The sequence below is a fragment of the Lutra lutra genome, chromosome 4 (assembly GCF_902655055.1).
Source record: "Lutra lutra chromosome 4, mLutLut1.2, whole genome shotgun sequence".
NCBI classification, from domain to species: domain Eukaryota; kingdom Metazoa; phylum Chordata; class Mammalia; order Carnivora; family Mustelidae; genus Lutra; species Lutra lutra.
In genome coordinates this window covers 96,638,785-96,665,002 of record NC_062281.1, presented here as the reverse complement: position 1 = coordinate 96,665,002, position 26,218 = coordinate 96,638,785, and the positions used below count along the sequence as shown (strand labels likewise).

Here is a 26,218-nt window from a genome sequence, read left to right as displayed (position 1 = left end):
GTTAGTCTTATGTAATTCAGTCCCAATTGCAATTGTGATCAAGCTCTCCATGAAGAGGACTCTCAAGCTTTCTATGCCCCAATACATAATATATCTGTTAAACCAATTAGATTTTAATTTGTATTTGATTTTAGCCCAATAAACCATGCAAAAAGTGTGGAGAAACCCACCTGTCACTTTGATATCCCCTGTGGCTTTGGCAATGTTGTTCTCAATCATACAGGAGTATGTGTTGTTGATTGTGACATTGTAGAGTACAGACACAACCTTCATGGTCACATTCTCAGGGTTCAACTCAAAGCTGGTATTGGAGACCCCTGAGAAGTTGGCTCCCTGGTCAACTTGGGATGCCCAGACCACTGTAGGCTGGGGGAACCATCGGGGAGCCTCACACCGTAAGCTCTCTGAGCTGGCATTATAGTCCACATTCACCTCTGGGATGCTGAAGGCTGCAGGGATGAAAGTCAAAAGGGACAGATGTCAAGGTCATACAGATAAAACAATATAGCCTTTGAAGAGCTAGGTCTTAAAAACACAGTCATTTCCACCACTGAAGTGACTCAGTACTTCCCCAATGGGCTGCCTGTGTATGGCCCATTGTATTATAGATGCAAATAATGACTTGTATAACCCTTTGACAAAAATCACAAACTCCAAGGACCTAAGTTCTAGGTATAATTGTTATAACAAATTTCTCCAACTAAGAGGAGTTCCAGTTCATCCCTTAAAGATAAGGGATAAAGTTGATCACAAAATGTTTATTCCTTAAGGATTTGGGGCATTTTCTCAGGCACCTGTGAAGCCTCTTGGATGTTATGTATTTTTCTGCCTGGAGGATAAAGTTAGGGTGGGGAGGCAGAGGGAGAAGGAAAAAACAAACAGCATTCACCCGTCACCCACAGAAATTCCATACACAGGACTTGTCATCACAGGGGTTTGGATTTTGCTTGGGTGGAGACTCTCCAGCCCTGGTATCCAGGGGTAGAGACAGTCATTTGTTTTCTTCTAAGATAATCCTCCTTACTGGGGAGGTACATGAACTTTGAAATTAAGACTAGTTTCCTCTGATATCCTGGCAATGAGACATTTGTGGAAAAATGTTAAAACCTGGACTTTTGACTATAAAATGCTTATTATGCCAAATGGCAAGATCCAAGTTATCAATTTATTTGGCACTTTCGTTTGCCTGGGACTGTGCTGGGACTGAGTGAGTGGTGAAAGGAAAGCCTTCATCTGCCCTTAGAGAATCTTCCATGTAGCAGGGGAGAGGAGACTCATCTGCTCACAGCAGGCAGGGAATGAACTCCTGGGAGATGATGTAAGTTGCTGAGAGTACATAATAATGAACCACCATTTATTGAGGGTGCATTCCTTGCCAGGTGCCAAATTCCAGACATTATTTCATTTGATCCTCACTACAGTTCTAGGGATCTGTCTTATCAGCATTTAAAAAACAAGCTTTTAATTTTGGAATGATTTTAGATTTGCAGAAACATTGCCAAGATAGCACAGAGAGTTCTTATATATACCTCACTGTTTTCCCTAATGTTAACATCTTAACCATGGTATATTTGTCAAAACCCAGAAACCATCACTGATATATAACTACTAACTCATCTCCAGACTTCATCTGTATTTTACCAGTTTTTCCACTCATGTCCTTTTTCTTCTCAGGATCCCATATTGCATTTAATTGGCATGTCCTCTTAGGTTCCTCTGGTCTGTGTCAGTTTCTCAGTCTTTCCATGTTTTTCATGATCTTGACGGTCTGAGTGGTCCAGGTCAGGTATTTTGTTGTTGCCCCAACCTCTACTGGAATTTGTCTGGGGTTTTTCCCATGATTAGATTGAGGCTATGGGTTTTGGAGAGGAAGGCCATAGAAGGAAAAGTGCCCTTCTCATCATATCACATAAGAATGCATACTGTTGACATGACTTAATCATTGACGATGTTAACTTTGATCACCTGGCTGAGGCAGTATTTGCCAGGTTTCTCTGGAAGCTGGACTTCACTGAGAAAAACACACCCGGAGTGTGGTCAAGGGGAAGGGAGGTTGTTCTAAGCTCCACTTCCTGGAGTGGGGAGATCTAAATACATTATTTGGAATTTATCTGTAAGGAAGATTTGTGTCATCTCCCTCATGTTTATGGAAGTTGATAAAGTTGATCACAAAATGTTCATGTGTATTTGTTTTATACTTGGAGTTCTCATTTACTACCATGTGGTTTGTTTTGTTGCTCAGATTGTTCCAGCTTTGCCATTGGAAGCCCTTTGAATTGGCTCCAGTGTCCCTTTGACATGACCCTATTAATCCCCATCTTAAGATGAATAAACTGAGGGTCAGTGAATTTGCCTTGCCCAGGTCCCAGTACTTGCCTAGGTCTGGCTCTACATCTGTAGAAACACATGTCATAAAGTGTCCAAGGAAGGCCAGTGTAGACTAGTGTAGGCCAGGAGGCCTCAGGATACTTTCTGCCTATTTGTAAGTCCTTTCTTAAATGCCAGATTCTCCATGGGGGCTCTCCAATCCCTTCCCTCCCTATGCATCTGGATGTGATCCCTCTCCTCAACTCTATAAGCTGTGTTCTATGAGCTCTGCAAGAGGAGGGACCATCATCTGGTTTTCTTTATCCTTTTTTTACTCCTCACAGTACCTGAGTTAGTTTCTTTTTCTTTCTTTCTTTCCTTCTTTCTTTCTTTCTTTCTTTCTTTCTTTAAAAGATTTTATTTATTTATTTGACACAGAGAGAGAGATCACAGTAGGCAGAGAGGCAGGCAGAGAGAGGGGGGAAGCAGGCTCCCTGCTGAGCAGAGAGCCCAGGCAGCAGCTCAATCGCAGGACCCTGAAATTATGACCTGAGCCGAAGGCAGAGGCTTAACCCACCGAGCCACCCAGGCGCCCCAACCTGAATTTCTTATACATAAATTCACCAAGCTGAGTTGATAAGGAAGGGTGGATTTCACTGGGGGAGGATTAGTGAGTTTATAGAACAATATTGTTTTTGGTTAGTTCCCTTTGAACTTTTCCTAAAATGGGTTCCATTGCCATGAGTCCCAGGAGGTGCTGATTTCAGACTTGGGCTAGGGCCTGCTTAGCATAGAACAGTCTCAGACCAGATCATAGGTTTCTCTTACCAGCAACAACAAAGGCGGTATACCATAAAGGAGACCACATTTATTTTGGTAAAATATTTCAGAGAATATACCTGAAAATCCAGAGAAGACTAGAGTCCAGAACAGAAGATTTTAAGACCTAATCTTATAAGGGGGCTATTTTTGGAGTGGGTGTGGGTCTTGGACAGCAAAGATGGCTGCTGGCAAGGATGGTCTTTGTCTTCTTGGTCACTCATGAGGATAACATATTTCAGCAGCAACCCATTGTCTTTAGCCCCATATACCTTTGGACGCTCTCTTTCCCCCTTTCCAAAAGTAACTCACCTCCAGTTCTATACTCAAGATTAGCATTCCCCTTGCCTTTGGAGGTGATGATGTAACATTGGTAGGTGCCAGCATCTGTGAGTTGCACGTTCTTCAGCCTCAGAGAGGCATTGCCACCTATCACTTGATCAGCAAACACTGCTGTCCGGCCTCTGAACATTTCATCTTGGTCTGACAGGTCATCTTTGCCTTCTTTGAACTCATGTACCAAGCCTATAACACCTTCCTTCAGCCACTGTATCACAATATCAGAAAGTTTGATGTCAGGTTCAAAAGTGCAACTCAGGATTCCATCCTCCCCGATGTTTCCTGCTGAGGTCAGAGTAGTGACTGTAATGGAGTGTCTCCCTGCAATTCAGGAAGCAAGAGTCAACGCCCAGGGAAGTTTTTGAATGTCTACAGCCAAACCCTTCGTTACCAAAGGCCAAACAGAGACTTCTGTAATAAACTGGAAATATAGAAGAACAGGAGAGGCATAAAGAAAAGAAGACATAAGAACAGAAAGAACAGGAAGACAGTAATCTTGAGTCTACAGCTGATCTGCTCCTTGAGAACAAGCAACCCAACTCTTGAGAGGCACCAAGGAGAGAACATAAAGAACTTGGAGTTTGAAGATGAGAATTCAAGTCCTGGCTTTGTCATCTGGTAGCTGTGTGGCCTTGAAAAAGTCATGTAACCTATCTGGGTCTCAGAAAGATGGAGGCAGTATTATCTGTCTTACCTACCTTAAAGGGTTCTCGTGAGGATCAAATCAAATGGATGTGAACTTGATTTGCAAACTGTAATTACACACATAAGGTATTGTTATTCCTAGTTAAGCAGAAGTGGCCCAGAAGTGAAACCTCGTGTTAACTAAATGTGGCTAGCAATTTGAAAGAATGCTAAATTCTAAAGGGCTGTTACTTGTATCTCCATTTAAATGGTGAAGAAACCAATGACAAGATAAGTGTCTTGGTCAAGAGTATATTAAGAGTGGGGTGCCTGGGTGGCTCAGTTGGTTGAGCTGCTGTCTTCAGCTCAGGTCATGATCCTGGAGTTCTGGGAGAGAGCCCCCCACTGGGCCCCCTGCTCAGCATGGGGTCTGCTTCTCCCTCTGCCCTTCCCCCTCTCATGCACTCTCTCATTCTCTCTCAAATAAATAAATAAAATCTTTAAAAAATAAAAAGGTATAGTAAGAGTGATGGTATAATGAAGAATGGTACTTAAATTGATTTTTGGCTTAAGATAGAAGTCACCTCCTCCTCTCCAAACATACCACCAGTAGAAATATTAATTATAATGCCAGCCATGTCCACGACCTCTCCCTCAATTGCCCAGTGGATGGCCTGGGTAGTCTGTGAAGCAACTGTTCTTTCCTCACTGGACACTGCTGGCTGGGGATGCCTATAGGAGGGTAATGCAATTAACTGAATCTTCTTGAGAGGCTCATTCTGTGATTGGATATGCAGTGAAGGAGAGGAAGGGTATTTGAGCCCAAGACGAGAGTGGAGCAGTTGGAAAAAAGTATGGGGGAGAGAACATGAGAGAGAAAGATGAAGAGAGTCCTCCATCCCTAGAGCTGTCTTAGATCCTGAGGATTTTCAAGTCTAGTTCCTGTCCCAATTTCGGAGTATCCTTTACACAAACACTTTATATTAAAACAGTATGCACAAACTTCTCTTTCTTACAACCCAAGAAGTCCAAATTGATGGGTCCTGAGTACTTCTCAACTGCACTTCTTAGCTTCCTTATTGCTATTCCTGCCTCTGATCTTTGCCTCCATCCAATCTATTTCGTAAAATTGCATTAATCTTACAGGTATACCTTAAAATACAATCTGGACATGTCAGTTTTATAATCACTAATCTTCCACGGTTCCCAAGGGCTGGGGACTGAAGTTCAGACGCTAGCATGGCCTTCAAAGCTAAATGCTTCATGGCACAAATAGAGCAGGGCACATAGTGAATGCCCCATAGACATTAGTTCTTACTGTTACCTTTCCAGCCCCATTTCCTACCACGTCCTTTCATAGTCTCTACTGCTTATAGATATCAAGTGATTTATTGATTTTCTGCTTTCACTGGAAAGATATATAAGCAAAGCGTACCTGCTATTTTTCAGATTTCAGAAATAAACTTTATGAACATAAGGATATTCTTGGGGTTTCACCCCAAGGGACTGGAATTAATTGGCTCCCAGGCCTTTGTAAAGTAGGTGAAGGTAATGGATGAGGGACAGAGCTGGAGAAGCTAAGCCAGATGGATTTATTTGAGAAAGAACAGAGAGTTGTTAATGGGAGAAAAATTATAGGTTAAAAAAGAGGCAGAGGAAACAAAACCTGTGCATATGGTGGCTTGGGAGAATGTTTTAGGGGCTTCAGAGTGTGGGGGAAGAGGGACTTTGGAGCAGCTGCCATGCACGGTGGCTATTCACTTGGGAGATTTGGGAGAGAAATTATGAAAGAGGATAGGATGAGGTTTTGCTGTTTAATATGAATGCAACACACCCCATCCTCTGCCTTGGCATTTTTCTGAACATGCTTTAAAGATTTAATTTGCTTTTCAATTATTTTTACTTGACAGACTAATATCCAAGACATTCCAGGCTAGTACTGGTTATATAATTATACTATGCTTCTTCACACCCCTGTTCATCCTGCACCTATAATTTATAGTTCCCTCCTCTCCTTTATCACCAGTTATCCAAATTCTACTTATATTCAAGGCTGTTCAGATGGCAGCCCTTGCATGAAACCCTCTTTTGATCTGCCAAGACAAAATTAATAGATTTTCTACTCTCCCGTAACACTTTCCCTTGCCTTTATTATAGCAGCTGTCTCCCTCTACCTTGTGTCTAGTCTGGCCCTGGCACAAATTTGTAAGCTTTTCAAGGACAGAAACTGTCTTAATGATTTTTGTAAGTCGTCTAATGCTACGCTGGTTCACTGTATATGTCAGCTTGACGGAGGCCCTGGGATGCCCAGACATTTGGTCAAACCTTCAGAGGTATCTGTGAGGATGTTTCTGGATAAGATTAACACTTGAAGCCGTAGACTGAGTAAAGGAGATCAACCTCCTTAATATGGGGGAGGGGCTCATCCAGTCAGCGGAAGACCTGAATAGAACAAAAAAGCCTAAGTGAGAGGGAACTCCTACCTCCTGACTGCTTTCAGCTGGGGTGTTAGTCTTTTTCTGCCTCTGGACTGGAAATGAAACTGTCTTCTTGGATCTTGAGCCTGCTAGTTTGGGAACTGGAGCTACACCCTTGGCTTTCCTGGTTCTCAAGCCTTTGGACTCAGATTGGAACTAGACCATCTGGGTCTCCAGCTTGCAGACAGCAGATCTTGGGATTGTCAGCCTCCATAATCATGTGAGCCAATTCTTCCTAAATCTGTATCTCTCTCATATCACACACACACACACGCACGCACTAACCTATTGGTTCTACTTCTCTGGATAAGCCCAACTAATATGAATTTCAGTACTGAGAAGTGGGGTGCTGGTGTAAGAGATACCTAAGCATGTTGAAGAAGCTTTGCAACTGGGTAATGGGTAGCAGCTGGAAAAGTCTTAAGGTGCATGCTAGAGCTAGGGATGTTAGGGGTGATTCTGGTGAGGCCTCATGTGGAAATGAGGAACATGTTATTGGAAACTGGAGGAAAGGCCAATCTGTTATAAAGTGGCAAAGAACTTGGCTGAACTATGTTCTAGTTTTTGTGGAAGTGGAATTTACAAGTGATGGAATTGGATATTTAGCTGAGGAGGGTCCTGCAAAGGTTGGAAGGAGTATCTTGGTTACCCCCGACTGCTTATAGTAAAGCGTGGGAAAGGAGAGAGATGAATTGAAGAAGGAATTGTTAAGTAAAAAAGAACCAGGAATGCCTGCCTGGGTGGCTCAGTTAGTTAAACAGCTGACTCTTGGCTTTGGCTCAGGTCGTTATCTCAGGGTCCTGAGATGGAGCCCTGAGAAGAGCTCTGTGCTCAGTGCGGAGTCAGCTTAAGGATTTCTGTCCCTCCCCTTTGCTTCTCCCCCATACTCCCTCACACAAGTGCTCTCTCTCTCCCTCTCTTAATAAGTAAATAAATAAGTCTTAAAAGAAAAGAACCATAACTTGAAGATTTGGAAAATTCTCAGCCTATCCATATTGCAAAAAAAGAGAGAGAGAGAGAAATCTGTTCTGGAGAGAACACTCGGTATGTGGCTGTACAGCCATTTGTTAAGGAGAGCACAGGTGCTACTCCTGGGCTAAATCAGCTACCTCAGCAGAAGCCAGGAATAGAGATGGGGATTATACCAGCAGCAACACTACCAATGAGGGTCAGAAAAACTAAAAGGGATAGAACAAATGAGACAAAATGAAGGAAGTCTGTCAGGTTTCTTAGATCCTGCAGGACAGGACAATAGAGCTATTCAGCCATAAGTGTGTGCTATTCTTCCAGAAAAGGGAAGAATAACCCTAAAGATGATTCAGAGATCATTAGGGCTCCTGGAAACCTCCTTGGTTTCAAAGGAAACCTCCTTGGTTTCAAACCACCAGTGGCTCTTGTTTGATTTAAGGGGCCACTGCCTCTGTTCAACAGGCCAGACAGAGGGCCACTGATGGTAGCCTTAGAGATGGGGCCACCTGAAGGCTGGGAAGGACTTTCCAGCCTCCAGAACTGTGAGAAAATAAATTCCTGTGTCTTTTTTTAATTTTTAAATTTTTTATTTTTAAAGATTTTATTTATTTATTTGACAGACAGAGATCACAAGTAGGCAGAGAGGCAGGCGGCGGGGGTGGGGGGGAGCAGGCTCCCTGCTGAGCAGAGAGCCTGATGCAGGGGCTCAATCCCAGGACCCTGGGATCATGACCTGAGCTGAAGGCAGAGGCTTTAACCCACTGAGCCACCCAGGCGCCCCTTAATTTCTGTTTTTGTTAAGCCACCCAGTCTATGATATTTGTTATGGCAGCCTGAGCAAAGTAAGACAAGTGCCTAGTGCTCCATTTCTACAAGGAAAAATAGTATTTGTTGAGTGAATGAATAAATGAATGAATGCATGGAAATCAGTAGAAATCAAAGCACTATTTGAGATAACAGTTCTATCCAAAATGATTGTAGGCATAAGGAACATTCAGCAGGATTACCACAACTAAATTTTGGGGAAATGTGAGCCTGTGAAAAGAAAGGCAATGAAAATAACAGAGATTCTCAATAAAATCATGGAGCAAACGTAACGTGTTAGAGCAAGAATAAATTTGATTGTAGTTTATAAAGTGCCATTAAAGTTGAATTGAAAAATTACTTTTCAGAAAAAAAATATGTGATTAAAGCAGTTTATGGGAGGAATGAAATGGTAATGACATATCTTAGTTTGGTAATTTTGCTACCAAATTAATTTTAATGTGTTGGCCCTGAGCCCAAAGGTAGAGAATTTGCTGAAATATCTCTTCGAGAACTTAATGATTGAAAGTAGGCAAGTGTGGAGTGCCCCAGGGACATGCTGCAGGCTTGAGCCCATTTAAGGTTGCATTAAAGATGTGGCAGATGGAAGGGGTATTAAGTTGATTAAATCCTCTCCTCCCTTATCAAATCAAAAGGAGGAATAAAAGCCAGTGAGAACTGAATAAACCAGGAGGACCTAGCCATTGCTTTGCACCCAGAAAGCAATCAATAAACGCTTGTTAGGTGAATAAATGATGATCAGAAGTGATTAAATGTAATTAGCAAACAGCAGCAAGTATAATTGCTTCTCAAAAAAAAAAAAAAAAAGAAAGAAAGGAAAAAAAGAAATCTGTGTTCAAACTTGCAAACAAATAGGCTCAAAGAACTATGTTCTAGGAAACAGAATCTGGCCTGGTAGGATCCTCCAGGCCTCTTAACCACCAGTGGCTCTTGTTTGATTTGGTGAGCCAAAGGGTTTTGGTTTTGAGCCAAAAGAACCCTTTTAAGGGCTCTAGGAGAGGGGCGCCTAGGTGGCTCAGTCAGAAGTGTCTGCCTTTGGCTCAGGTCATGATCCTAGGGTCCTGGGATTGGGCTCTCTGCTCAGCAGGGAGCCTGCTTCTCCCTCTCCCTCTGCTGCTCATCTTGCATGTATGCTCTCTGGCACGTGCTCTCTCTCTGTCAAATAAAATCTTAAAAAAAAGAAAGGCTCTAGGAGGTGAGTTCAAGGCAATTACCTCATGACAGAATTCTGTTAATTGAAACAGGCACAGATTTGAACTTTCAAGTCGGAAGACCCACCTATTTGCTGAAAATGTATTCTCTAGCCCTGGAGGGCTAATTAGTATGACAGCTCCAGTTTGCACGGGAAAAGAGGAGCAAGCTAAAATCCAGAGTGTTCTGTTTTCACAGGGGCTGAACGCTGGAGTTGCCCTGTGCTGTAGGAGCAGAAATCTCTTGGAAAGTGAGGTTATAGATAATACAATGCAAGAATTCTTCAGAGATTATGAATCTGGGATGTCCCAGTAGCACTTCATAAAACCTGGGAAATGGGGGCTCCTGGGTGGCTCAGTGGGTTAAAGCCTCTGCTTTCCGCTCGGGTCGTGATCCCAGGGTCCTGGGATAGAGCCCCGAATCGGTGTCTCTGCTCAGCAGGGAGTCTGCTTCCCCCCGCCCCACACCTCGGCCTGCCTCTCTGCCTACTTGTGATTTCGATCTGTCAAATAAATAAATAAAATCTTAAAAAAAAAAAAAAAAACAAACAAACCTGGGAAATGAACTCTTCTGAGAGATCAAAGTTGTGTAAGACAAGTCCTGTCTCCTGCAGCCTACAGAACATACTGGACATGTTCAACAGTGGGCACTCAGCATCTGCTGCTCTGTACGATGCTGGACATCATAGCACAAGGCTTAACGAGGGTCCCACGGAGGCTTAAGCCGGCACCAGTGTGAGTGCCACACCTGCCCAAGAAGAGAGCAGGTTTGGGGGTAGTAGTTGCTTCCTTGAGAAGAAATGAGGAAGGATGCTGGGCCAGGCTCGAGGAGGGAACAATGTGGGAAGCAGCTGGTGTTTGAGAACAGGTGTCAGGCCCTCTGGGTTCAAGTTTCAACTGTGCCACTCCCTGGATATGTGACCTTGGGCATGTTTTCTAACTTCATTTTGTCTTTTTTTTTCATCTGTAAAATGAAGATGTTAATGATAGTAGAGGCTCCCTCAGTCGGTCCCTGAAAGGACTAAACGCTACAACACAGGTAAAGAGCTTAACATAGTACCTGACTTACCATATGTTAAATCTTAATGGTATCAAGGACTGTTGTTAACTAGAATCATTTGGAAAGATTGCAGATCAGAGCAGCAGGAGGAAAGAAATACTTTAGTAAGTGCTTCAGTTAAAGTGACTCGTTTTCAGGCTGGTAAGAACCATGAGAGGTGAGAATTATCATTCTACCCATTTTATAAATGGTATAAAGAGGCTCCGTGGGAGTAAATGGCCACCTACAGCCTCATATCTAGCAAGTACCAGATCCAGTATCGAACACGATCTTGTCTGGAACTAAGCCTGTCCTCTTTCTCCCACGTTTGGCTGATAACCATGGCCAGACTAAAATATGTAGAGATTGGTATCCCCACCTTATGTAAAAATGAAAACAACTGAAGACCATAAAATAGAAGAAAGGCCAACAGCTGTTTCTCAGATGACTACAATTTTAAAAAATCTCTCTCTCTCTCTCAAATACTTTTCAAACAATTTGTTCAGTCTCCTATTTTGGTGCCATAAACACATGCCTGCTTGGCTTATCTAGTGTCCAAAGACACAGCATCTATTATGAGGAGTTTCCTGTGGCCTCCTGCCTTGGCCTCTCTAACTTCAAAGGAAGTCGGCCCTGGTATGTCCAGGAAATTGTGCAAGTTTTAGGAAGTGCTATATAAATGCGTTAATAATCATAAATTATCATTAATGGCACGGATGCTATTAATATAAAGAACAATGGCAGTCATTTTCTCCGCTCATGCGCCAGGTACTTCACACATGCTTTTCTCATTTAATTCCCACAATGGCTCTATTTTACCAGTGAGGAAACTTTTCTGGAAAGTTGTGTCCCAAAGGACACACAGTTAGTGTCAGACCTGAGATTAGAACGTCTCTGTCTGATTCTTAAACTCTTCCCTTACACAGAGCCGTTTGAAGTCATGGACTGGGCTAAGTAGGGTCGGGGGCCTTTCCACATGTCTCCCACCCCTCTCGAAGGGTCATTCACAAATGCTGTTCTATAAGCAGGGATTAACGGGAGCCTCTCAACCTCTCTTCCAAACAGTCTACCTCAAATGTATTTTATGTTTTATGGGGTCTATATTTAGTACTTCTAAGGGGTAGGATGGCTATGAGGAGGTGGTATATATGGCCTGAGGAGAGTTTCAAAGAAATTGAATTTTTTTCTGTATTTAGGAATATCTCTATGTCTTTAAAAGCTGTGGTCTCAGGCATCATGCCTACAAAGCAAATCAGAAAACACCCTTCTCTGCCACAACCCTCTATGAATGTTACTATTGGCACAGGGTGGTGGGGAGGAGTGTGGGTTCTGGAAGCAAATTACCAAGGCTTGGTACTACTGTCCCACCTGCTAGCTGTGTGCAACCTTGTGTGAGTACTTACCAGGTTGTAGTAATAATACTTATCTCCTATTTGTTGTGAATAGTAAATCAGATAACGTATGCCGAGTTATTTAATACAATGAAGTGCACATTGGAAGGATTCAAAAGATATCATCATCATCACTTATGTAATATCATTTCCTTAATTTCACTGTCTTGTGTATTAAGCCAGCTAACATTTTATTGAATTTATCTGAAGTGTGATAATATGATGCTCTTAGGTATAGGTTATGGTCTTTTTAATAAAAGCAGTTGGGAAAAATCCAACTAAAGAGTGTTGAATTTAAATAAACAGCCCATTTTATCCAAAACAACCAGCTTTTACCCCATGAAATAGGAAGGAGTTGAAAAACTCTTTATTGGTGGTAGGGTTTTAATATTATGGGGGGAATATTGCTGCACTGACTAGACTAGCTTTTAACTGTGTATTTACCTCTCCAAACATCCATCCACTAGTCCATTCAAAAGGCACTTATGGAGTACCCTCTGAGCATTGTCTTCAGGAAACTGAGCCAAGTACCTAAGGTCACTATAGTTATTCAACAGGGAAAAGTGTGAGTGGCAAAGTGTTGACTTTCACAGGGAAGCTGGGACAATGTGAAAATTCTTGCTAGGGTAGTCAAAGCCCCTGACAAGCAAAACATAATTCCAGAGTGGCCCTGGTGCCAAGCCATTTAGCCCTAGGCCCCAAAAAAGTTAGTCACTAAGATTTAGAGTGAAAGACAAACACTGGGGTTTTAATTCAAGGTGGTATATAAGATCCAGAATAGGGTAAATTATAACTAAGGAAGAGTTAATTAAGCATTAATGAGGAAGGCACCGAAATGTATGCACTGATATCTTTAAAAGTTAGCCCAAAATATTTGCTTTAGCAATATATTACTGCTAAAAATATATACACACATATTTTATATATTTGTAATATATGTGTATATGTGAGTGTATTAAAGTATAACGTACATAAAAAATGTACACATCGTAACTGAGCAGTTGGAAGAATTATCACAATTTCATCCCATGTAACTACCACCCACACCAAGAACTAGAACTTTAATATCCCCCGGAAGTCCCCTCGCACTCCCTCCTAACTGGCTACCCCCTCAGGCTTTCCCTGCCTTTCTAAGAGTAGAGATTCTTTTGCCTGTTTTTGAACTATAAATACATGGAATTATATTTGTGTCTGGCTCTGTCGCTCCACATTATGTTTTTCATATGAACATGTACTCACTCTCCTCAGTCCCCAGGAAACAGAAATTAAGCCACAACAAGATTCCATAATATCAAGTGTTGGGGAAGACACAGAGCACTGGCTCTCTCATATGCTTCTGGTGAGAGTAAATTGGTAAATCATTTTGGAAAACTGAATGATGGTATCTCCTAAAAGCTGTTTATTGCCTTCTTTGGCATACTCTTTTCCAAAGTGCTTCTTTTAAGATTTTAGAAAAAGAAGAGACAGCAAAACAAAGCAGAAAGTTCGACGTTAATAAAGATAAAAGACAAAATTAATAGGAAAACAGAGAAAGTAAAAATCAAACATAAACCCGGTTCTTTCAAAACTACTGTTCTGTTGACCTCAAACCTGCTTTATGATCACACACACACACACACACACACACACACACACACACACCCATGCCCAAGATTAGCAATAGGTAAAGAGATAACAAAAAGGAAAATGAACTATAAAGGAATATTAGAATGAAACAGGCTAGTACATTCAGAAACAGATCCATATACATTTGGATACTTGATTTCTGACAAAAATGGCACTTGGCAAGAAGTTGGGGGAGGGCAGTGGTTTTAACAAATGGCGCTAGGTCAACTGGAGAGCCACGTGGAATATGTGAATTTTGACCACTATCTTGCACCATGCCCCAAATTAATTCTGGATGCTTAACAGATACAAATGTGAAAGGTAAAACAATAAGGCTTCTACAAGATAATCTAGAAAAAAAGTCTTCAAGACCTTGGGATAGGCAAACACTTCTTAACCTAACAGGTTATAAAAAGTTCCCGTATAATGGAAAAGATGGATAAAATGGACTAGATTGAAATCAAGATCTTCTGTTGATTGAAAGACATCAACATCACTAAGAGAGTGAAAAAGCCATAGAGAAGAGATTTTACATTGTATATAACCAAACTGCTTCCAAAATATATAAAGAATTCCTACAAATCAAAAAGAAAAAGATAATCCAATTGAAAAATGGATGAAAGACAAAATAACTTTTTAAAAAAGATCTTATTTTTTAAGAAACCTCTACAACCAATGTGAGGCTCAAACTTACCACCTCGAGATCAAGAGTCATATGCTATACAGACTGAGCCAGCCAGGTGCCCTGAAATACCTATTTTTGATAAAGTGAGGAAGGGGACTAATGCCTTTTCCAGGCAAACATATCTACCATGTGTTTTCTTCATTCAGGCTTTGTGACCACGATTTGGTGGCGGCACACCCATGGCAGAGGAGAGGGACAGAGAGAAAAGGCAGACTATAAAAACTAAAGTTATAGAGTGACAGGGCCACAGACTAAGTTAAAATAGAAATGTTGGCCGGAATCAGGTAGTTAGTTTAAGGGAAATGGAGCAAACAGGTTGCCTCAGAGAAGACAGCTGCTGGCCTAACTCAATGTGTCTTACTGGAGGTGGCTTCCATAACAGATGCTTCCAAGACAAGGTCCACACAGACAAGGAAAGATAAGACTCTTCCTGTTGCTGACATCAGCTGTGCTCAGAAACTCACCATCCACGCACAGTGGCACCTGTTCCCTCCACTGGTCACAGCCGGTATTCTCTTTCCCTGAGACCCCTGTGTGCAAAGACCTGATGCTTCACCGCACGGGAATCATCCCTCTGGGCCAACTGCAGGTAGGATGGCTCAGCCGCAGCCCTTTCTCCGGGTCGCCAGAGTGACCTCTGCAGCGCTGACTGGTAGGCAGAACTCTCTGATAAACAGCCCGTGGGGTTCTCTCAACTACCTGGTCACATGGACGTTATTTCCCCGCCCTATCACTGAGGAAATGGAGTCCCAGTGGGTGAAATGTAATTCAAAGAGCGCAGAGCCAATGAGCAGAAGAACCGGTGTTCTGAGATTTTCTGCACTCTTTCCATTTGGCCCCATCAAGTGGTCGGGACGTAACAGCGAGGGGTGAGTGAGTGAGTCACAGGAACTCGAGAAATCACATACCTGAAATACCAAAACCGATGATAAGGGCAATGGCTCCAGCCAAAATAATGATGATGCTAATAACACTATGGAGAGATAGAGAAACAGGAAATTATTCTTCATTGCACTCGACATGCTGCTTTGCGACTGGGGTTCCTGTGTGTTATCTATCAGAGGTGCTCCTAAAAGCATCTTGACCTCTGTCTGCACCATGAGCCCTTTCCTAGAAAGCGGTGCCTTAGGCAGGATTCTCAACAATCCCCATCTCCCCGGGGTGCTGGGAGAGATGAAAGGAGTGACCCCTTAATCTGACGTTGTATGTCATCTGACTATTTCCAGATCAGGAAAGACTCTGTACAAAGATCGTTGGGGCAAAACTGATGACACCTCTGCAGTGCCAGGCACGACTTGAGGGGGATGGGTCCCCTACTCAGTCTGCACGGAGCATTGATGCCCATCATTGACCTACCTGTCTTGTCTCCTTCCATAGACTTTACACTGAGGACGACGGTCATGTCTTTGCCCATACCCACTCACCCCTAGTTCCCTGAACCCTCTCGATTCTCAATGGAACTTTGCTTTCTCTTATTAAGAAAGTAATACAAGGGCGCCTGGGTGGCTCAGTTGGTTAGGCGTCTGCCTTTGGCTCAAGTCATGATCCTGGGGTCCTGGGATTGAGCCCCGCATCAGACTTCCTGCTCAGCAGAAAGCCTGGTTTTCCTTCTCCCTCTGCCACTCTCCCTACCTGTGCTCGCTCTCTCTGTCAAATAAATAAAATCTTTTAAAAAAGTAATACATATTTCTTACAGAGAGTTTAGAAAATACAAATATGTTAAAAAAAAAAAGGACACTAAAATAACCTGCAATTCCATCACCCAGACACAACCACGGTTAGCTTCTTGAGATGTATCCTGCCCTTTCTCAATGAACAGATTAACAAATGACATTTGGGGAAAAAAATAAAGAAGTAGTGTTTACATTCTAGTAGTGCTAGAATTACTTGGCAGACATGTTCTAGGCACCGTTTATGGATTATATCATATATCTATTCAATAACCTTACGAGGCGAACACATTTATCATCCGTGTTTTACAGATGCAGAGGTGACACAGGAGGTTAAGCATCTTCCCTACATGCATATTGTTGGTCAGTGGCCCAGCTGGGAACAGAATCTGTGTCTGGAACCTGCACTCGTCTTCTTCCCGCACTGCCTCCCAAGAGTTGGGGGCTCGCACATGGGGCAGAGGGTCCTAGTCACATGGTCCGGGGGGACCCATGCTCCTTGAAGGGCACCAGCTCTAGCTGCTGTGAGTGACTCAGAAACAGAAGGCCCATGTCGGTGCTGTGGTGTTGTTAGAGCGGTTCCTGGGAAGCTGGCCCACTGCTGCCCGCCCTTGCACACAGGTCCTCAGGCAGGTGTCCTGGGCCACACTCTCTCCCTGCTGGCAATTCACACAGTCCCCACACCCACACTGAAATTACTCAATAGCAGGACAAAAGAGAGGCACAGGGAGGCAAAGAATGACACCACAGAGAGAAAAGGGAAGCACAGGACATTTTCCTTTCTGTCCTGAATAGGCTCATTGTACCCAGCTCCGCTTGGCCCAGGGATGGGCCCACCGGAGAAAAACAACAGACATCCAAGAAACCATTCGAGTCAACAGTTTCCCTGGAGGTCAAGCCCTCATGAGTGTAGCTGTAGGGGCAGTGAGTGAATTAGCCAAATGATGCTTCTAATGATAATCGGGTACCTGCCACTGATTCTAAGAGGAGACCGTATCTGACCATTTCCCCTCTCTCCATACCTCAGGGCACCCTCAGTTCTCACTGCTCCAAGTGTGTGAGAACAGCTACACCATCTCAGCAAGAGGTACCGACCGCTGAGCCAGAGAGTGGACTTGACTTTGGGACCCCGGCTCTTGCTTACCTTCACTTACTTCATGTCTCTGAGACTCAGCTTCTTTATCTTTAAAATGGGAATAAGAGTAATTCCTGCTTTACATGCTCTAGGGTGTTAGGGGTTGAAGTGTGTCTACCCCCACCAAATTTACATTTGGAAATCCAAACCCCGAGTCCTTCAGAATGTCACTTGATTTGGAAATAGGGTCTTTGCAGATGTAATTCATTCGATGGGATCATATCAGAGTAGGGTGGGCCCCTTAGTCCAATAGGACTGGTGTCCTCATAGCAAGGGGAAATCTAGCCACAGACATGCAAGCACACTCAGGGAAAACACTACATGAAGATGAAAGCCGAGATTCAAGCAAGGAACATCAAAGATGGCCCACGAACCACCAGGAGATGGCGGGGAGGCCTGGAGCAGACTCCCCTTCCCCCTCCAAAGGAAGCGACCCCACCGACCTACGAGTAGACTGCTCATCTCGGAGCTGTGAGAGAGCACGTTTCTGGTTAGACCACCTGCTCAGTGGGTCTTTGTTACGGCAGCCAGAACAATGAATATAAAAGTGTTGTTTTCAGATCAAAGTAGATAGCAGCTATGTCATAATCTGTAAGGGGCTATTTATATATTGCTTTTTACCATCAAAAAGTTTACCTGCAGCTGTTTGTAATACATTTGCTATTAAAAGCTGATTTGGGACACCTGGGTGGCTCAGTCAGTTGATCATCTGCTTTCCGCTCAGGCTGTGATCCCAGGGTCCTGGGATCGAGTCCACATCAGGCTCTCTGCTCAGCACGGAGCCTGCTTCTCCCTCTGCCTGCTGCTCTCCCTGCGTGTGCATGCGAGCACGCTCTCTCTTTCTCTGAGAAATAAATAAGATCTTAAAAAAAATAACAAAAGCTATGACTTAATCCTGCGGACTGGTAATATTAGAAACGTTACAGTATTTTGACACATCAAAAATACCACACACCGGGCTCGGGGCTGATGCCCAATGAGCATTTTCTCCTTTGAGTTACCAAGTCCTGCTGAGTAGCTCCTTCATGTCTCTCACACCTCTTCGTTCCTGTCTTCACTGTCCCCTGTCGCCACCATGTCTCCCCAGCATTTTTCCAGTGCCCTCCTCACAGTTTTCCCTGTTTGCAGCCTGGACGTCTCCTACCCAGTCCTCCCACTGGCAGCATTAGTGTGACTTTGGAATTTCTATACCGGATTAGCCGAGGGGGGACAACCTAGTTGCAAGATGAGGGGGAGAATAGACAGGCTGAGGTCTCTAGCGTGGCTCCCAGAGTGAGCCCTCATGGGTTTGAGCCTCAGGGCCCCTGGGCTCCTGCTGTGTTTCAAGTTCCTGTTCCTTCTTGTTCGGATTAAATGAGCTACCACAGTGTTACCCCAAGTTAGGTGATTTGGAAAATCACTTAGAAGAGTGCCTGGCGGGGCGCCTGGGTGGCTCAGTGGGTTAAGCCTCTGCCTTCGGCTCAGGTCATGATCTCAGGATCCTGGGATCGAGCCCCGCATCGGGCTCTCTGCTCGGCAGGGAGCCTGCTTCCTCCTCTCTCTCTGCCTGCCTCTCTGCCTACTTGTGATTGCTCTCTGCCAAATAAATAAATAAAATCTTAAAAAAAAAAAAAAAAAGAAGAGCGACTGGCACCTGGGAAGCTTCAATAAGTACTAGCTATTCCCAGTCTTATTTTTCTGCTGTGGTGAGGTAACAAACATGTTTCTAAGTTAGAATATGTGTTTCCTTGCTGGTGCCCATGGTGTGGGGATGAGCCCCCCGGCTCAGCTACGGAGCTCTTTGTAAGAAAGATTACAAAACTGTAACAGAATCAGCCTAGTCCTCTGCTTAAAACTTGGGGCGTCCTTCCATCTCCCCTGGGATAACGACTCACAGGGCCTCTCAAAGGGGCACCTTCCCTTCTCCCCAGTCTTTGCCTCTCCCCACATTTTCCCTCAAAGCATTGTAGGTCCTCCCTGCCACAGGCCTTTGCATATGCCATCCTCCGCCCTCAGAAATAGCAAAGACACAGAACAGATACCTGGCCACACACCAACAGGAGGGGGACAATGGAGCTTGTGTGGACCCATCAGAACGGCCGAGCCCAGGTCCGTCCCCGCAGACCCACATGCTTCCCTAATTGTGGAAGCGGAACCCTCCTGGCTACCAGCGCTTTCTCTAAATGGGAATCACCTTGAGGTTTTTTTGGAGCTGCTGTTCCCTTGGGAAATAGCTCACCCTCTAGAGCCTTGGAAAGAGAAGCAGGTACTCTCGGAGCAGCCAAATTAAATCGTTCCTGTTTTGCTGCTTATTAATTTTTTAAAAAGCTGAATAAAATATTCACATAAGGTGTACTTACATTGCTTTTTGGTTTTTACTTTTCCAGAATAATTTCCGGTAACGATGCTGCAGGAAATTTTTAATGTGAAACTGTCTTTTAACCACTGCACTGGAATTCACAGGGCACATTTATTAGACACTCCTTACAAAGGGGCCCAGATGGAAATCAGTGCTTTTGGAAGATTTGTTCATTTAGGAAACATTTATGAAGTATTTATCGCGTGAAAGATATTGTTGGGAGGACATTGTAGAGATGAAGTGTCAGCCCTCAAGGAGCTCTTTTTTTTTTTTAATATTTTATTTATTAAAGAGAATGAACAGCGGGGAGAGTGAGAAGTAGACTCCCCGCTGAGCAGGGAGCCCAATGCGGGACTTGATCCCAGGACCCTGGGATCAAGTCCGCAGACGCTTAACTGACTCAGCCACCCAGCTGCCCCCCTCTAGGAGCTTATAGTGCAACTGAGGTAAAACACACACACATATGCATGTATAACATGCACAGACATGCAGACACACACACACACTGTAATAACACAAGACACGTGGTCAGGGCTTCAGTAAAGAGAGGAATAAATTCTCACAGGAATTCTATGGAGAAGGAGGTATTTTAAAACAGAGAATTAGGGAGAATCAAAGTGTATTTCCATGGACAAATTTCAAATAAAGACAAAGTCTTCACTGAGAAATATGTTTGGTTAATTCATGCTGCTACATGCTCTCTAAGGCAGAAACCCAAAGAAAAGTGGCATTTTCTGCCACATGGACAGGGTTAGGACCCAAGCATCCTGCTCAGGGCTCTGGGCTCCGAGAAGGGGCCTTCAAGGGGCTGCAAGACTCAGAGCTTTGCAGGGGATGGACTTGGATTCCACCTAACACGTAGTATGGACTCCCCGAGGGTGGCCTTGTTCAGTTCCCTCACGTGTCTTTGCTTCTATTGCTGCTGCTTTGAAAGAAATCAGGCGTTTGTGAAGACATGTGAAGATATGTCTGTGAAGACATGTAGGTGTGTTCCAGAAAAGCCTCATGCTGTAGCAAATCACACAGTAAAGGATGAGCTTATGGGGGAAAAACAGGGTTAAGGGCAGACCACTCATGACCTAGGTGACTTTGTAATTGGTCTACTAACAGAAACAATACTGGGTATGTGGGGAGGTAACTCAGACCTCCAAAGCGGGCATCTCAGTAGGGCCAGAAGCTGCTTCAGGGGATATTAAAAATGCACAGAAACAACTGAGCAGACACTGACTGAGGGTACTGTGAGTCTGAGTTTTCTGGAAAGGTGGACGTATGGGAACGTGAGCCTAGGATGGGCTTCTTTGGGGAGGGAGCTCCAAGGGCAGATGTTTATTTAAAATTAAAAAAAACCAAAAACCTAAAAGCCAAACCAAGCCACAAAATTCCCATGTGGCAGGAAGCCACAAGGTCAGAAGCCTCCCCTCATCCCCACCCCTGCATATCTCCTCTAGATCCGTTTCCAAAAACAAGGGCTTTCTGGATCTGCTATGCCATGTGTAGAGCACTATGTCTGGAAGACATAAAGCGCTCTTTGTTTTATCCAAACATTAATGGTTTCTATGTTCTCTAATTTCTGCCTCCTTCCCCAATGCCGGCAGAACCGAGAGATACCACATTCCTTCAGATTATCAGCTTACCTTCACTCGAATAAACGATAAATGATTAAGACTCTGAAAAGAAGATTGTTAGCACACGTACGATTAACCTGAATAAATTACACTTTTAAAGTAAATACGCTTTTTAAAATGAAATATTTAAATTTATAAATATAAATATATAAATATAAACATTTTATATATTAAATAAATATATATACTATATAAAAATAAATATAAATATAAATAAAAATTTTAAATTAAATATACCAAGCAGAATATTTGAGTAAATCAAATAAATATTTGAATAAATCAAACATATTACTTTGTTCATAAACTAACCAAGCCACTGAGTTTATAAAGAACGCTGACACCGGAGACGTTTACGTCAGCCTATCCAACACGTTTCTCTTTTTTCGTCCCATCAAAGGTGAAAAGAAATTATTTTGAAATATTATGTGGAACTTTGGGCTTTAAGGCAAAATTATCTATTTTCTGGATATCGATTAGTACAGGTTTTAAGTTTCTGAGAGGCTTAGATTATTGTCTCCTCAACACTTTTTCCCCATCTCTACAGTCCCCTGCTTTATCTCATTATATTGGTAAAATCAAGGCCAGTATTGATCCAGGGAACTGCGAGCATGAGCATTTGTGAGTGGTAAATGGAGGGTCAGGAAGCAATTGGCAAAGAGAAGACTGTTATGTGGAGCTTATGTAAGTGTGTGTGTGTGTGTGTGTGTGTGTGTGTATGCGTGCGTGCGTGCACACGCGTGGGTGTCCTTCTGGGCAGCCCCGCCCTGTCACACATCTCTCACAATAGTGGACAGCATGGCTTTCAGTTTGGGGAAGACATTTTAGAAAATTGTATGGGAGAGACTCAGGTGCTTTTGAGTATCATGTTGAGTCATCCTGTCTTCCTTCAAGCTGCCGCTGAGAAACATGACACGATATTCTGGGGGTCCTCCAAAACATAGGCCCCATGATTCCATCCTATCTGGGCCTCAATGCCACAAAACCAGGGAGACATGGCCAGCAAATGGATTACCTCTCGCTTGCCAGCTGCTTCTGAATGATTGATCGTAATGGCCTCGGGTATTGCGTGGGAGAAGATTGCGAGGCTGCCTCGGGGCTCAGCGGTGGAGAGTGCCCCCGTGATGAGAGACTTCTGAGTGAGTATGCGCGCCCCGTGAGTGCCATCTCTGGGCCAGCAGCAACACATGAAAGGGGGCTTGAACTGGCCACTTGCCACCAACTACCACAGTCCTAGGCTAAGTTTACGGAAAAGTAATGACGGTAAAATGGCGGTGTTAGCGGACTCTTGTCTGTGCATGTTTTTGGCCTGCACTTTAAGAACAGCGATGAATGTGTTTGCTTAGGACAGGGCTCCTCTGGCTCAGCACTATGTCTATCTGGGCCACATAATTCTTTGCTTCTGCAGACTGTAGGATCCCTGGCCTCTGTCTTTTCGATGCCAGCAATAGTCCTGTCCTTCTTGTGACAACTTAAAATGTCTCTAGACAGGTCGCTCCGGCTGAGAACCATTGATCTAAGAGAAGGGAGACTGGCGATGGTGATGTGGTTGGAAGTTATTGTTTTTGAAGGGAAGTTGAAGGAACGGGGGTAGTTTAACTTAGAGGAGTCGAAATGTAGTAATGATCATTGCAGGAACTGAGGTGCCTTAGAGGCCTCTTCTCTATCACCCTGGAAGAAACGGAGGCAATAGGTCAAAGTTCTAGGAGGTTAGATTGAGATTCAGCATGCAGAGGAACCTTCCAGCAGAGCTCCTTGGTCCTGGCCGGAGGCTGCCGAGTTTCCACGGGACATGTGCCTACAGGTGGGGGCTGAGTAACTACGTAGGGACAGAAGTGAGGAAGGAAGTTTGGGGGCACTAGATAGGGAGTGGAAGAGTTTTGAAAGCCCCTTTCAAACAGTGGGATGATTCTGTAATTCGATGTTCCTCGGCCTTGCTCTTGCCACAGTTGCGTATTCTGTCTCTGCCTCCTAAAACCCTTATTAATAACATAGCAATGACAGCTGATACTTACGAGTGCATGGCCTCATTTATCTCACTTTATTCCCACAACAACCCTATGAGACGGGTACTATTATCTTTCCTTTTAGTGTTAAGGAACTCATCCAAGGGGTCACCCCTAGATTATTAAATTAGAGCAAGATTAGACTTCAGTCTAATACTCCATTGCCTATGGCCTTAATTATTAAACTCTATGTTATATAAATCAAAAGTTCTCTAAATCCCAGGATTCAAATCTGTTTCTAGGCTCATGTTTTAAGCAGCTGTAACCTCTGGACGGACACCATGCCCGATTTTCCTTAGACTGAGGAAGCTCACCTCTCTATGTGGTATCTTTGCGTTGAGACTCTGGAAGGAAAGCCAAAAGGCAGAGTCATACCTCTGGAAAAGTTACTACTTTCCAATACAGGTGGAAAAATACCGAATGTGAACACATAGACACCTTTCCCTAAGCAATATTTGAATTTGCAGCAAACCATTCTATTTTATTCTTCGGCCCGCTCTATTTATAACCATTCGCTGATTGCCCATGAAGCACGCGCTAGCATTTCATCAGCCTTGTGCACGCTGCTTTCCAGTGGCGCAAGCAGAGCAAGACAAAAGTCAATATAAGGTTGATTGCTAGTCTTTTCCTAATCATACCTGTGTTTCCCGTTCCTCCCTATTCTCACTGCAGACGGGGGAGAAAAAACCTTTCCAGAGGATGTCTCCAGCTGTATAACCGATCCCATTGTGTTTAATAACAAACACACTTGAGACTGTTGATGAACCTCCCATGAATGTCTGTCTATACGGTCAGAAAAGCCGGGGAGCCCTTGAGCAGTCTGTGTGGTCTCAATGGAAACAGCCTAATTGGAAGTCTTTCAAACCAAAGCTTGGGAGAGATTTCCAGGGGCGCTCACAGCACCCACAGTGAGATTGGGTCTCTAATAAGGACATCCTTGCCATGATGGGTGGTTGTTTTCAGGCTGCTCTTCTCCCACGCACGGCCTCCTTCCCACCTCACCCTCCTCGCCCCTCCTGCTCCAGCCGGATCCAGAGGAGAGCAGGAGCACTGCTCAGTGACAGCCTGGTCATTTCTGAAATGGATGGGACAAAGAGAAGGTGCTTCTGTGCCTCTCCCCTTATCAACTCCACAGAGAACCTGGTGTTCTGTTCCTAATGAAGCCTTCATGGGAGCAGGGGGCTTGTATAATTGAGCGACACTGTAATTCATCCTCCACGTCCACAGTAAGCACTACTATGTCCACAGAATCTCTGTTAGGGTCAAAGAAACAACTATGCTTTCTATAGATCTTAATTATTGTTTTTAAATTATTAATGTTAATTCTTATTTTTAGCCCTTCTCAGTATCTTCCAATTTAAGTGCTTTCTCATTGCTTGTAGATCAAGTTCAAATTTTGCTTAGAATTTAAGACCCTCCTAAAAGGCCCCATATAATCTATGCGACCCTTCTCTCCTTCTGGAGCCGTGAATTCTCAGCAAACGGATCTGTTCATTGCCCCCTGTTGCCCTCTGCCTATAACATTTTTCTACCACTTCTCTAGCTGTGAAAGGCAGGCCCCATTCAAAAACCGGGTCAGCTCTGCCTTGTCTCTGACACCTTTCCTGAAGTCCCAACCCAGAGCGTGCTCTCCTTTCTCTTTCCTTAGTGGATTTCAGGGGGTAAGGCAAGGAGGGGAACCTCAGAGGGCAGGGACAGAGAGAGAGAAGGAGGGCCAGTCACTGGGGTTCAGGAGGCGAGGACACAGGAGCTGGAACTGAGAAGCTGGATAGGGGAGGACAGGGCAGTCTCTCTCTGGGGTGAGCACGTTTCCTGTAAGCCTCTCCCATAGTCCTGGTGAGCCGGGCTCTGACAGATGGGTGGCGCACAGACGGAATGATCTGGAGTCTAGCTTCCCTTTTCAACAGCTGAAAGCCACAGTGACTGTGGTGACTTTTCATTCCTTACTTGCCTTCAGGAAACCTGCGCTGTCACAGAACAGATTCAGAGAAGTACTTGGGCTGTCTTCTCTCAGAGATCCTAGTCTGGGGATCGGCTCATTGTCACTAGGAAAGCCGGAAACGAGTCTATTTATCACCCTCAGAACTTTACTGGAACACATACCTGTCAGGCGGTCTGATGTCTCTGTGTTCTGCAGTGGGATCTAATGTCATATTTGTACCCCCCAAGGCGTCTCTCATTCATTCTCTTTTAGTCATACCAGGAAAGTCCTCAGTGAAAAGCAGACCAGTGTATGCCGGAAATCATAAAGGGATATGTTGTTCTGTCTTCCCAAAGTCCTACCCTGAGTTCCACCGCAAATCCTCCCCTGCTAGGACCCACATCTCCTTGTGTAGGTGCGGGCGTGGTCCTGCAGGTGTGGCCGTAGGAAGCTCGGGAGGTGGACGTGTGGCAGTTAGACAGCTTGACCCATTCCTTGGGGGCCCAGTCTGCCAAAGCCATGCCCCTCACCCACTGACCCTGGGCTGTTCTCTCTCACACACGACAGGCTTTGGCTGCTCACACCAAGGATGGAAGGGGAACACATGCTGCTCCAGGTTCCACAGTCATCTTTGAGTTAAACTCCTCTGTGAGACAAAGACCATTATCACATGATCTCACCGATATGTGGAATTTAAGCAACAAAACAGAGGAACACAGGGGAAGAGAAGAAAAAAATGAAATGAGGAAACCAGAGAGGGAGACAAAACACAGGAGACTCTTAACCTCAGGAAAGAAACTGAGTATTGCTGGAGGGGAGAAGGGTGGGGGAGGGGGTAACTGGGGGGCGGGCACGAAGCTCGGCACTGACGTAATGAGCACTGATGAATCACTGACTACTTCTGAAACTAATAATACATTATATGCTAATTACCAAATTAAAAAAGATTATAAATCCCTCTGTGCGCCTGTTCATCTGTAGCAAACACAAAGAAAGTTTCCCTGGCCTTCCCAGGCCTTCCCTGTACCCAGCCTGTGTCCTGGAGCTGGGCTTGAACCCAAGGCCTCCTTGTGATTGTGGACCAGGCTGCTTGGTCGTTTTCCCCTGTTCCAGCCTGACTTCCCGGGCATCAGTCTCAGCTTTCTCCTGTAGATTCATGGTTCCCGCATTCCCCCAGGTCAGGACTCCCAGCCAGATACTCTGTGCAAGAAGATTCTGCTGCGTTCTCATGTATCCACCCCCAACTCCCACCCCAG

The 26,218-nt window shown here is 44.2% G+C and overlaps 1 protein-coding gene across 3 annotated transcripts in view; it reads right to left on the bottom strand.

Moving 5' to 3' along the window:
* The window catches only part of VTCN1 (V-set domain containing T cell activation inhibitor 1), a 57,786-nt gene that overhangs the window by 9,257 nt on the left and 22,311 nt on the right, over positions 1-26,218 (bottom strand). For 2 of the 3 annotated variants that reach the window (XM_047724629.1, XM_047724628.1), the window contains exons 2-5: positions 23,356-23,385; positions 15,179-15,243; positions 3,439-3,786; positions 171-449 (exon numbers count right to left, since the gene is read on the bottom strand). In XM_047724629.1, the coding sequence (XP_047580585.1) occupies positions 171-449; positions 3,439-3,786; positions 15,179-15,243; positions 23,356-23,385 (722 nt within the window). The remainder of the gene's footprint in view (positions 1-170; positions 450-3,438; positions 3,787-15,178; positions 15,244-23,355; positions 23,386-26,218) is intronic. The other variant, XM_047724630.1, reaches the window with a different exon arrangement.